The sequence below is a fragment of the Lipotes vexillifer genome, unplaced genomic scaffold, assembly GCF_000442215.2.
Source record: "Lipotes vexillifer unplaced genomic scaffold, Lipotes_vexillifer_v1.1 scaffold411, whole genome shotgun sequence".
In the NCBI taxonomy this organism is placed as follows: domain Eukaryota; kingdom Metazoa; phylum Chordata; class Mammalia; order Artiodactyla; family Lipotidae; genus Lipotes; species Lipotes vexillifer.
Window position 1 is genome coordinate 732,075 of NW_006797064.1, and position 13,430 is coordinate 745,504.

The following is a 13,430-nucleotide window of genomic DNA, read 5'->3' on the forward strand; positions in this document are numbered from 1 at the left end:
CGATTTCTTCGGGGGCACGAGGGGCCGGGCACTGCCTCCCCATTAGATGGCAGCTTTGGGATTGAGATGAGTCACTGTGAGCTTGCCCCCTCCCCATCACCCCACCAGGATTACATTCCTAAGCCAGCTGACGTTTTTGGTTCACTTAGCGTATGTCGGGCACTTTCACCCCAAGCGGGAAATGCTTTAAATGGCAGTTCTCTGTGGTTCTCTGTGCTGTCACTGACCCAGTAGTCCTGTTCTCCTGGCTGCGCTGCCTCTGCTCCCTTTCCAGTGCCCCCATATCTATGGTGTCACGCGCTTACAAAGTGTGCACGGGACAAGGAGAAGGGAGGGCCGTGCAGGTGCGCTTGGGAGGACTTGATGTCTCGCTTGATAGGAAAAATGCTGCATGGAGACCCTCTTTCAAAGCATCGTCCTGAGACCCAGATTGTCCGTACCAGGCATACGAAGTGTAGGGTGCCTCCAGTGCTTCAGCGGCTCTCCCGAGGTGGTTTGATTTTTTTTTTTTTTTTTCCCCCTCCTGCCCAAATAGTCCCTGGGATGGGGCAGTGTCTACCAAACGGTAGTGGTGAGCTCGGAGCAGCTTCTCATGCACACTTGCAGTCTTGCTGGTAACGGCTGTGGACAGGCGCTTACTGCATGCCAAGCAGTGGGCTAAGTAAGCATCCGGGGATTTCACCCATCATGTCAGCCCTGGAGGTCGGGGCAACTGCTCCCTGCTCAGCTCTGGACACCATCCTGGAGGGTTTCACGAGACTGGGCCTTCTCTCTGTGGAGCCCTGCGGGCTCCGTCTGGGGCCAGAGTTTGGAAACTGCCCCAGGAGGGGTGGCGGTGGACGGCACAGACCATTTTCATGGGTCCGTTGTACCTAAAATAGTGTTACTCACTATGGAGCAACAGACTGAGTTTAAAAATCCTAATCGGACTTAACATTCCAACTAATTGTTTAATCCTCATTTTGGTGCGGGCAGCAGAGCACTGCTTTCGTTGTCATCACTCCAGCCTCGGGCTAGCACTGGGATGCGTTGGCCTCGTAAACCCCACGTAACCTGCCGTGTCTGTCGACACGAGGTTGGCAGAGTCGTGCAGGGTGGGTGGCAGCAGGGTTCCGAAAAGGACAACGGGCGACTTCGCTTCTCACCGTTGGCCCTTCACCGTGTCAGGGCAGGCCACCGGTTGGCATCCGCCATGCGTGGGTTTAACAGCAGAAGCACATCCATAGTCATGGGAAAAGGGTTTTTCTGGGGAAGGCTTACCTGCTGGACTCCTTTTGAGCTGTCCTTTTAATTTTTCTCAAATGTGATGACCAACGAGACAGATAATCTGCTTTGTCTGCCCCTCAACTCGGACCATATGGTGCCGCTTCACTTCAGGATGGTGACAGATTAAAAGGTCTGTGTACGTGTCATTTTTGCTCTCTAAAAATTCATCATTTCAAGAGCTGGCAGGGGTGGGGAATGGGGAGCTCGTATTGAATGGTCAAGAGTTTCCGTTTCAGAGGATGGAGAGGATGTGGAGATGGGTGGCAGTGCTAGCTGCACAGCACCGTGCGTGTGCCTTAATGCCACAGAACAGCACACGAGAAGAGAGGTGGGACGGTAAATGTTGCAGTATGTATATTTCACCACGTTTAGAAGTCATTTATTTACATTTTGGTCAAATGGAGACCAGTACTTTATTATTCTGAAAGACTTTCCTAAGTTCATTGACATCCTTCATTCGTCTTAATTTTTATTGCTCATTCTACATGGAAGACACTTTTTAATCACGGAGTTCAGTACCAGACGTTCAGTACCAGACTCAATAACTTCTGTGCATGTAAGTCTTCAAAACTGGGAACTTCCAAAGAAGGAAGCACAGGGAATTCCCTGGCGGTCCGCGCTTTCACTGCTGAGGGCCTGGGTTTGATCCCTGGTCGGGGAACTAAGATCCCACAAACCGCACAGCGCGGCCAGGATAAAAAAAAAAAACTACAAACAAGGAAGCACAGAGTATCACAGAGGCCCGGAGAATCCTTGCAAAGATACAGTCTGAAACGAGGTTTACCGTGAGTAGCCCCAAGGGTCCCACTCCTGCATAGTCTGAGAGGACACTCACAGGATGAGAATAGGTTTGTTCTGTTCCGTTTCTAAATCAAACGCCAGTGATTGAACAGGAAGGCCTTACCCTTTCCCTAGTCTTAAACATCCCCAGTTAGTTATATTTATTTTTGGCTGCGTTGGGTCTTCGTTGCTGCACGTGGGCTTTCTCTAGTTGCGGCACGCGGGCTTCTCATTGCGGTGGCTTCTCTTGTTGTGGAGCACGGGCTCTAGGCGCACGGGCCTCAGTAGTTGTGGCTCGCGGGCTTAGTTGCTCCGCAGCATGTGGGATCTTCCCGAACCAGGGCTCGAACCCGTGTCCCCTGCATTGGTAGGTGGATTCCCAACCCCTGAGCCACTGGGGAAGTCCCCCGTTATTTACTGATGCAAACAAGCTGCCGCCCGGCTGAGCTGAGTCGCCCGCAGATCCGGGATGTGTGAGGGGGTGCCGCAAGGTGGCCCTGACCGCGTCCCCTGCCCTGTGCCCACAGCAGGAGCTCATCGAGAGCATCGGTCGCAAGCTGCAGGTGCTGCGGCAGGCGCGACAGAGCCTGCGGGAGGACATGCAGGCCAACAGCGCGCTGGGCGACGAGGTGGAGGCCCTGGCCAAGGCCGTCTGCAAGCCCAACGAGTTCGACAAGTTCCGCATGTTCATCGGGGACCTGGACAAGGTGGTGAACCTCCTGCTGTCGCTGTCCGGCCGCCTGGCCCGCGTGGAAAACGCTCTCAACAATCTGGACGACGGCACTGCTCCTGGCGATCGGGTAACTAAGGCCAGGGTTGACCGGAATGCGGGGCGGGGTGTGGCTTTCCTGTGGGGGGGGGGTGGAGCCGACCGCTGGGAAGCCTCGTTCAGCCGCTGCGGCCACCTGTCTGCGGGGTGGGGGGGGGGGCGCGAGGCGCGCGTCCGGGAGAGTGGACCTCTTCTCGTATAGTCCCACGACCGCTGCTAGTGTCGGTCTCTTCCTAGAACGTAGTCTCTGTTTGTAACCTTTCCCCACCGCAGGTAAGTGTTTAAGTGGAGTTCACCCACTGCCTGACGAGTTATCGGCACTCGGTGAGAGTGGCGTTTGATGATGACTTGGTTGCTGGGACTTCACAAGAGGGCCGGCAGGGTCTAGAATGAGTCTAAGAGCTGCTCGGCTTTCCTCCTCCCTTCACAGCAGTGCAACTTGGGACATTTCTTAGTGGGTCTGCGTGTCTGCTCTCTGCACATGCAAGACACCATCTACCTTACAGGCTTTATTACTTCGTAGGTCAGAGCACATCTAGTTTGCTTCTTTGCACATAATAGGCCTTCAAAATGATCATCTTCATCATTAATAAGGCACCTTAACTTCTCTACAAGGGGAGCAGAAAAGGCACCCCCCTCCCCCTGGACTCCAGGTGAGAGTGGTTTCAGGTTACACAGAAAGATCTTACAAAGCACGTGGCTTCGAGACCGTGGTCTTTTGTGCGTAGCCAAGTCGTTAGTGACTATCAGTCACGGAACGTATTGCATGAGGGGCGAAAAAGTAACTGGGGCTTTGGAGCCCGACCCCCTTGGGTTACATCCGCATTCCATTCTGCTGCTTTGCCAAGTTTATCTGAAAGAACTTAGGGAAATAACATGGATGGGAAAGAGAGACTTACTTGTATTGAAACAGTAAACTCTCAAGTATCGATTTAAATGAAAAATAGTATTGTCTTTGCAGCGCAGCTCATCCTTATGTCCCTTTGCTTGGAACTGAGCAAGGCTTATTCACAATGGAGGAAGCAGTGCCCGTGGTCCTCCTGGGGACCTGGCTGCAGAGCTCTTAGCTGCATCCCTAGGGGGTCCGTGGGAGGAAGGAGAAGCAGACAGGCTCTCTCTCCCTTGGCTGTGTGTGGTTGATGCAGCTTCACCTTCGTGGACCCAAAAGGAGTGTTCAGTCGCCACGTCCAGGTGCAGCACAGTGGGCCAGCCTCCCCTGTGGCCGGTGCTGGATGAAAATCTCCGTGTCAGGCAGCCAGGGCTTGGGAAAACTGCGGTTTGCAGAGACAGGCATGCTAACGAGGGAAAGAAAAGATGTGGCCTCAGGCTGTAGGAGGCTTCCCCTGTCTTCCCAGGTAGAAAATGAGCACGTGGGCACGTGGGCAGATGCAGACACGTGAATCCCTCCCTCCCATCAGCAGCTTCTAGCTGCCAGGGAGCCCAACTGACCTTAGTGGCCCGAACCACATTTCTAGAATCAGTTGGTCTGTTCCCCTTTTGGTTGGAATTAATTCGCTATATACCTTGCCTCTTTGCATGAAAATACATTCTGTTTCTGTTTCACAAGCACTTTGAAGGTCCAGGTGTCCCCGGAACAGGTGACCCCGAAAGGTTGTGCAGTCGGGGGCAGTTCCCGGAAGCCTCACCCCAGGAGCAGTTTCTGCTTTCAGCAACCGTTTAATTTCTGTGGATCAGCGCTCTGCAGAGCACTCCCGCATCCTGGATGCTCACGCGTGGCCGTGGGTAAAATGTCCAAGTTGCAAAGTGGCGGAATAACGGGGCCCTGCTGGTGTCAGAAACTCGCACCGAGGACAGGGCATCCGTGGCATCTGCCAGACATTTACCGCGTTCACCTCTCCCCATCTCAGTTTTCATTAAAGTTGGAGAGGGCAGGGGAAGTGGGTGCGCGCCCTGTGGGCAGCGACTGTGAATGCTGCGTTCTGGAAACGGGGGTGTCTGTGTGACCCAGAGCGGGACCCTCAGAAGGAGAGAGGGCACCTCCCCGACAGGCACGGTCTCTCCCCCCGCCCCGCCCCCTTTTACGGCCTCTGCTACAGCTGCTCTCGAGCTGCAGCTCCGTCTGCCGGAAGGGCCTAGCAGTCCTGCCCTGGAATCTCTTTAGAACCTGCGCCTTGTGTCCGTTTGGCCACAGTATTGGCAGGGAAGGGCCTTTGACGCACACCAGCTGCCTCAGCCCTTTGCTCTTTCTGAGCCTCTCCCGGTCCTGGAGCTTTTCGCGCCTGGATGGCTCCCGTGTTCCTCACGGCCTTTCACAGTGACAGGAGCAAGTGGAGGTGGCAGCGGCCCAGGAGCGCCAACGGGGGAGCTGGCGCCGGGGCCTTCTCTCCGCGAGGTGCCTCCTGCCCACGCCCCAGGTGCTTCTGTGCGGGTCCCTAACTCGGGTGGCGTCAGGGTCTCCACTGGACCAGCCCCCAGAAAAGCTGCCGGGCGTTTTGGAGGCATCGGCCGGACAACGGCACCCCCCCGCCCCGCCCCCACCATTGCCTGGTCCCCAGCAGGCTCGTGTCTCTCTGTCTCTCCAGCAATCCCTGCTCGAGAAGCAGCGGGTCCTGATCCAGCAGCATGAGGACGCCAAGGAGTTGAAGGAGAACCTGGACCGGCGGGAGGGCATCGTGTCCGACATCCTGGCCAGCTACCTCAGCCAGGACAGCCTGGCAGACTACGCGCACTTCGTGAGGATGAAGTCGGCCCTGCTCATCGAGCAGCGCGAGCTGGAGGACAAGATCCACCTGGGCGAGGAGCAGCTCAAGTGCCTGCGGGATAGCCTTCCGCCCGAGAGGGCCAAGTGAGGGGCGTGCCGCCCGACGCCTCCCCGGAGGGGCACAGAAGCCGGCCCTTCAGTGCCGGGCCCAAGGAGGCAGATGAAAACCCCAGCCTGTACTTCTGTCCTGGAGAGAGAATCCCTCCCAGAACCAAATGGCCGTTAGAAAAGCAATAATTTCCGTGGGTGCGTTTGGGATGATTGATTTAATGTCTTAGTTCCCCCTCTTGAATGCTGAGCAGAGTGGCTTCCCGTCACCCTTGGCCTGGAAGCAACACCACATGGCGCCCGGCTCCGGTGAACGGTGAGTTCCCGAGTAAGGACTGGGCTCTGGTCCCGAGGTGCACACACGTGGTCCTTGCCGGCTCGGGTCTGCCCTTCACGTCTTCCCACGCTGCACCCCTTCCTCCGCTCAGGAGGGAATAAGCGCGTGTCGGGCAAATCCTGGCGCACGACCTCTCCGGTGGGTCTCCTGTTGGTCCAGAAGTGTTGAGCGTTTATTCATTGTGTCTGTCACATAAGGATGATCTCCGACCCAGCAAAAATCATGATGATACTTTAATAACACTCTACAAAGGTGAATGGTTTTCCACGTGGTTAAAAACCAACTGTGAAAAGAAGAGCTTACATGTTGGGTTCGCTCATTCTAAAATTGCCACTTAAATAGCGTTAACGCTTTAAAACACACACAAAGCAGACACATGGTTTTAGGATTTCTCGGCTGACATCACGGTTCAAATGATATTTTCCTGCAAGGAGAAATTACTTGGCTAAAAGCGTGTCTGGTAGTAATGTGCTTGCTGGGTGTTTTTTTGCTTAAGGCCGACGAGATATTTCTTAACTTACTCTCTCCCCAGAACATTTATTTTACGTGTGTATGATCCTTAATTACAATTGGCAATTTCTCTCTTTTTGCCTCTATTTGTTACCATGCTGTAAGGGCCACAAACCGTTTAAGAACCGTTGCTCTGGTTTCTCAGAGGTCCCGGTGGACCACAGAACTCCTAGACCCGATCTTTTTCTGCCACACAGTGTACAGCTGCTGTACCCTTTTTTAGTGGTTGAAATTGTGAGACGGTAAAGAGTCTATTCACTAAAGAAAACTGTCAAGCTGTCATCTTCCAGTGGACAGATCACAGGCTAGGAGAAAATAACTTGCAAATCATGTATGTGACAAACCATTTGTATCCAGAATGTATAAGAACGCTCAAACTTAGCAGTAAGAAAACAAACAGCCCGATTAAAACGTGGGCAGAAGACTGAAATGGACACTTCACCAAAGAGGATACATGCATGGCGAGTAAGCACATGAATCGATGTTTTAGCCAACGATGGCGTGGTTGTCACGTACTTATTTCTCAGCTGATCGCTGTGGAGTGGTGAGTTTCGTCACAATGCTCATCGGTTGAAATGTGTGGTTAATGGCGGGAGAAGCCCTAGGATAACTTCACGTTGAGGTGATGTGCGGACTTTGGTTTGATCTGTGAGATCGTTTTAACTCCTTATTCCTCTTCCTCCTATAAAAGAAGTTTTCCAGCGGCGGCGGGGGGGAGATGTCCCTCTGTCAGCACTGGCCGCTGCCTTACCAAGCACAGACGCACACAAATGTCTTAAAGGACACTAGTCCACGCTTCGCCAGCCAGAGGGGAGACTGGACTCCCGGGCTGCCGCAGCGATCTCCGTGCACCCGTAGACGGGGCCGACCTGGCAGGCGTCGGTGATGCTGGCAAAATAAGCACTCCTTTGGCAGCCCACCGACGCCAAAGAGAAATGCCTTTTCAACAGTTTTTACCCTTATTCAATTAAGCTACTCCTGACTTGAAAAATCCCTGTTCTGCCAACGAAGTGTCCTTGCCACGTGCTGTGGGTCACTTGCCGTGAAAACTGATCACGTCAGGAAAGGTAAAGCTGGCTGTCCATGGACACCCCCTCCCCCCACTGCCCCTGCTTCCTCTCTCGGGGAGACAACCACGGTGATAATCAGTGTGTTTTTAATTGTCACAAAGCTTTTACCTGTGATTCTTTCCCTTCAAATACAGTATTGTGATCATTTTGATGATATGTCTGTAAAATGTGAAAATAGAATTCGTGTCTGTATCCAGCTTTTTGGTGTCTTTTGAGAACTCTCTCATCTACGTAGCAATATATAGTGCTCTGCTGTCCTTTTAACGAAGCACATAGAATCACAACGTTCCCGTTTGCCTCTTAAATGTCTGGTTAGTGGGGACCCACAGATTGCAGTGAGTCAATGTACATAACTTTGTACATAGTTATGTTATTGCATATAAAGACAATCTGGTGCTAATGTTTTGCCCTTGGCATTCTTCGGTGGTGGCTGATAGCTCACCCTCGGTCATAGCTCAGCTGTGGAATGCTCTGTATAGCAAGATTCTAGTCAGGGGCGTTGCACCTTTGGCTTCTCTCCTGGAGTCCACTCTGGAAGATGCGTACAGATTTCACACTCAATACTTTAACTTACGTCTCAACAGATCATTCTGCTTGACGTTCACAAAATACATGGTGTCCTTCAGTGAACCGAGCATGTCTTTGATTTACATCTTTTTTTTTTTAAGAATTGCAATATCCTTACCATATATTAGATTCTTCAACCACTGATAAATGGTGGGATTAATTCTATGTATGTATGTATGTATGTGACTATTTCTGCCAGTCTAGTAAAGGGCAGTCAGTTTGCAGTCAGGAAAATATCACAGACACAAGTTGTATAAGTCAGTGCCTGCCACAGCAGTGCTGTGTAACAAGCACTATAAAATCTCAGCAGGGTCCAGTGAGACGTATTCCGTTAGCTCATGAAATTGTAGATCAGGCTCTGCTCCACGTGCCTGTCATCTTCCTCCCGGCACCAGGAGTTTGGCCTGGGCAGGTCAGTGGCAGATGCATAAGAGAACCAGCCCAGTCCCAGCGATGCTTTTCCTGTCTCTGGTTAGAGTGCACCTGCTAACCTCCCATTGCCAAAGCAAGTGCCACAGCCAAACCCAAAGTCAGAGGGTGTGGTGTGTGCTCTACCGCTTTAGTGGAAGGAACCGTAAGTCACGTGGCAGATTGTGGCTACAGGGAGGTGTGAAGAATTGGGGCCGTTGATGGACCACACCTCCCACACCAGGGTCTGATACCGAATAGCACTAAATCGTCCAGGACCCGAAGCCAAGTTCCTGGAGTAAAGCCAGCTCTGTCACTTCAGGCGTATGGCTGTGAGCAAGTGTCAGCCCCTCCAGCCTCAGCTTCCTCCTTTGTAGTTGGAGCAGAGCTGTTGTGAGAGCAATTGAGCTGATGTGTTAATGTGCTCAGGACCCGTGCCTGGATCAGAGGGGTGCCAGTGGAAGCGTCCACACTTCTGCTGCCATCACTGTATTCTGGATCTGGAGGAAGTGCCTTCCCTGCATCCAAATGCATCTGTCGGAACCACCCAGCACACGGCAGTTGCTCCTGGTTGGCGGATTAGAAACGCTTCTGTTGTGCAGCAGGTTGGTTGGACCCGAAGGTTACCCAATTGAGAGGGAGGAATTCTTTTTTTTTTTTTTTAACAAATTTATTTTTGGCTGCATTGGGCTTTCTCTAGTTGTGGCGAGCAGGGGCTACTCTTCGTTGCGGTGCACGGGCTTCTCATTGCACTGGCTACTTTTGTTGCGGACTCTAGGTGCGCGGGTTTCAGTACTTGCGGCATGTGGGCTCAGTAGGTGTGGCTCACGGGCTTAGTTGCACCGTGGCATGTGGGATCTTCCCAGACCAGGGCTTGAATCCGTGTCCCCTGCTTTGGCAGGGGGGTTCTTTTTTTTTTTTTTTTTTTTTTTTTTGGCTGTGTTGGGTCTTCATTGCTGCGCGTGGGCTTTCTCTAGTTGCGGCGAGCGGGGACTACTCTTCGTTGCGGTGCACAGGCTTCTCATCGCAGTGGCTTCTCTTGTTGCAGAGCACGGGCTCTAGGTGCACGGGCTTCAGTAGTCGTGGCTCACAGACTCTAGAGCGCAGGCTCAGTATTGTGGCTCACGGGCTCAGTTGCTCTGCGGCATGTGGGATCTTCCCGGACCAGGGATCAACCCGTGAGCCCTGCATTGGCAGGCGGATCCTTAACCACTGCACCACCAGGGAAGCCCTAAGAGGGAGGGATTTTTCTTAATAAGCATTACTCAGGAGAGTGAATTTTAATTTAGAACAACCAAAAAATTGACCCAAATCACAGATTTTTAAAAAGTGCACAAATGCCTCATACATTTTATGTTTGCCTTCTACCAGGATACTCTGCTTGTCTTATGTGAGTTCTGATGTGGTCGAGGAATTCATCACACAGGGGGCAATGGAAACGCACCTTAGGCTGCTGCTGGGATGGTGCTTCTGGAAGCCAGTGACCCTTGTGCCGCACTCCACGACCCATGGAAGGAGGTGCTCAACGTTTTGCTGCTTCAGGGCCAGCTGCACTGCACACACTGAGCCAGTCTCAGGCACGGGGACGCAGGAGACGTTGACTCCATCGTTAACCTGTCAGCTATACTTCCCTGTGGCTGTGCCCTGAAAGCCCAGGCATCCTGAGTGTGTGTCTTCTGCATTTCCCATTAAAAGAAGAGAACCCCGGAGGGGTGAGTGTGTGTGTGCTGGTATAGGCTGTGCATTGAGTCACGGGAGCTGTGTGTGTGCTGGCATAGGCGGTTCACTGATTCACAGTGAGATGTGTGAGTGCGTATTTGTGTGTGTGTGTGTGTGCTGCTACATATTAAGTATTGATTCACAGCTATGTGTGTGTGTGTGTGTGCTGGAACAGGCTGTGCAATGAGTCACAGAGAGCTGTGTGTGTGTGTGTGTGTGTGTGTGTGTTGGTATAGGCCGAACACTGAGTCACAGTGAGGTGTGTTGTGTGTAGGTGCTGGTATGGACTCTCCTTGAGTCACAATAAGCCGTGTTTGTGTGTGTGTGTATGTGTATGTATGTAGTGGTCTAGGGTGTGCACTGAGTCACAGAAAGGTGTGTGTGTGTGTGTGCTGGTTTAGGCTGAGCATTGAATCACAGGTGTGTGTATTTATGTGTGTGTGCTAGTATGGGCTTTGCATTGAGTCACTGCTGTGTCTGGTGCTACAGACTGCACTGAGTCACAGTGAGCCTTGTGTGTGGGTGTCTGTGTCTGCTGGTATAGGCTGTGCACTGAGTCACATTGAGGGGTGTGTGTGTGTGTGTGCGCAGTTATGGACAGTGCATTGAGTCACATTCAATTTGTGTGTGTGTGTGCACACGATGGTATAGGCTGTGCATTCAGTTAGGAGTGGGTGTGTCTGTGCGTGCAGGTATAGGCTGAGCATTGAGCCACCGTGAGGTAGGTGTGTGTGTGTGTGTGTTTGCCATTAGAGACTGCATTGAGTCACAGTGATTCATTTGTGTCTGTGTGCATGTGTGTGTGCTGCTGTAGGCTGTGCACTGAGTCATAGTCACCGTGTGTGTGTGTGCTGCTATAGACCCTGCATTGAGTCACAGTGAGCCATGTGTGTGTGCTGGCATAAGCTGTGCATTGAGTCACAGTGAGCCATTTATGTGTGTGCTGGTATAGTCTAAGCATTGAATCAGAGTGCGCCGTGTGTATGTGTGTGTGTGTGCTGGTATGGAATTTGCATTGAGTCACTGGGGTGTGTGTGTACACTTGTGTGTCTCCTAGTATAGCACTGAGTTAGAGTGCACTGTGCATATGTGTGTGTGTGGGTAGGGCTGGTATAGTCAGAGCACTGATTTATAGTGAGATGTGTTGTGTGTCTGTATGCGCTGGTATGGACTGTGCATTGAGTCACAATGAGCCATGTGTGTGTTTGTGCGTGTGCACTGGTACAGGCGGAGCACTCAGGTGAGCGTATGTGCTCTTATGGGCTTTGCACTGAGTCACTGAGGTGTGTGTGTGTGTGTGTGTGTGTGTGTGTGGTGCTACAGATTGTGCATTGAGTCACAGTAAGTTCTGTGGTGTGTGTGTGTGTGTGCTGGTATGGACTGTACTTTTAGCCACAGTGAGCTGTGCAAGTGTGTGTGTGCGTGCTGGTATAGGCTGACCATTGAGTCAGAGTGAGCTGTGTGTGTGTGCTGCTACAGGTTGTGCGTTGAGTCACAGTGAGGTGTGTTGAGTGTATGTGTACGTACTGGTATGAACTGTGCATTGAGTCACAATGAGCCGTGCGTGTGTGTGTGTGTATGCTGGCACAGACTTTGCATTGAGTAACTGAGATGTATGTATCTGCATGTATGTATGTGTGTGTGTGTGTGGTGCTACAGACTGTGCATTGAATCACAATGAGCCTTGTGTGTATGTGTCTGCTGATATAGGCTGTGCATTGACCACAGTGAGCCGTGTGTGTGCAGAGGGCTGGTATATGCTGTGCACTAATTCAAAGTCAGCCGTGTGTGTGTGTATGTGTATGTACTGGTATAGGGTGTGCACTGCGTCACATTAAGGTGTGTGTGTATGTGTATATAGCGGTATAGGGTGTGCACTGAGTCACATTAAGGTGTGTGTGTGTGTGTCTGTGCTGGTATACGCTGAGCACTGAATCACAGTAGGTGTGTGTATATGCGGGTGTGCTGGCAAGGGCTTTGCATTGAGTCACTGAGGTGAATGTATTTGTGTGTGTGTGTGTGTGTGTGCGTGGTGCTACAGACTATGCATTGAGTCACAGTGAGCCTCGTGTGTATGTGTCTGCTGATATAGGCTGTGCATTGATCACAGTGGGCCGTGTGTGTGTGTGTGGAAGGCTGGTATATGCTGTGCACTGAGTCACAGTCAGCTGTGTGTGTGTGTGTTGATATAGTCTGAGCATTGAGTTATGGTGAGGTGTGTGGTGTGTGTGTGTGTGTATCCTGGTATAGACTGTGCACTGAGTCACAGTGAGCCATTCATGTGTCTGTATATGGTGGTGTAGGGTCTGCATGAGTCACAGTAAGGTGTGTCTGTTTGTGTGTGTTGCTGGAGGCTCAGCTGTGAGTCACATTTAGATGTGTGTCTGTGTGTGTGTGCTCGTATGGGCTTTGCATTGTGTCACTGAGGTCTATGTGTGTGTGTTCTGGTATAGGCTGTGCATTGAGTCACAGTGAGCCGTGTGTGTGTCTACTGGTATAGGCAGTGCATTGAGTTACACTGGGCCATGTGTGTGTGTGAGTGGGGGGCTGGTATACGCTGAGTCACAGTGAGCTCTATGTGTGTGTATGTGTGAGTGTGCTGGTATAATCTGAGCATTGAGTCACATTGAGCTGTGTGTATGTATACGCTGGTTTGGACTGTGCATTGAGTCATAATTAGCTGTGTGTGGTGTGTGTGTGTGTGTGTGTGTGTGTGTGTATGAACGTAGTGGTGTACAGTGTGCACTGAGTCACATTGAGGTGTGTGGGGGTGTGTGTCTGCTGGTTTAGGCTGAGCATTGAATCACAGGTGTCTGTATTTCTGTGTGTGGTATAGGCTGTGCACTGAGTCACAGTGAGCCATGTGTGTGTGTGTGTGTGTGTGTGTGATGATACAGGTGGTTCACTGACTCACAGTGAGGCATGTATGAATGCGTGTTTGTGTGTGTGTGTAGTACAGTCTGAGCATTGAGTTACAGTGAGATGTGTTGTGTGTGTGTGTTTGTGCTGATATGAACTACATATTGAGTCACAATGAGGCGTGCGTATGTGTGTGTCTGTGTGTCCTGGTAGAGGCTGAGAATTGAATCGCAGGTGTGTGTGTGTGTGTGTGTGTCTTTGTGTGCTGCTATGGGCTTTTCCATTGAGTCACTGAGGGATGTGTGTGTGTGTGTGTGTGTGTGTGTGTGTTGTGGTATAAGCTGTGCATTGACTCACAGTGCGCCGTGTGTATGT

At 51.7% G+C, this 13,430-nt stretch overlaps 1 protein-coding gene across 1 annotated transcript in view; it reads left to right on the forward strand.

Annotated features, from left to right (window-relative positions):
- SHROOM2 (shroom family member 2) overlaps positions 1-5,625 on the forward strand; it is a 143,422-nt gene extending 137,797 nt beyond the window's left edge. The window contains exons 9-10 of the mRNA XM_007469192.1: positions 2,574-2,846; positions 5,359-5,625. Coding sequence (XP_007469254.1) covers positions 2,574-2,846; positions 5,359-5,625 — 540 coding nt within the window. The remainder of the gene's footprint in view (positions 1-2,573; positions 2,847-5,358) is intronic.
- Positions 5,626-13,430: the final 7,805 nt, after the last annotated feature.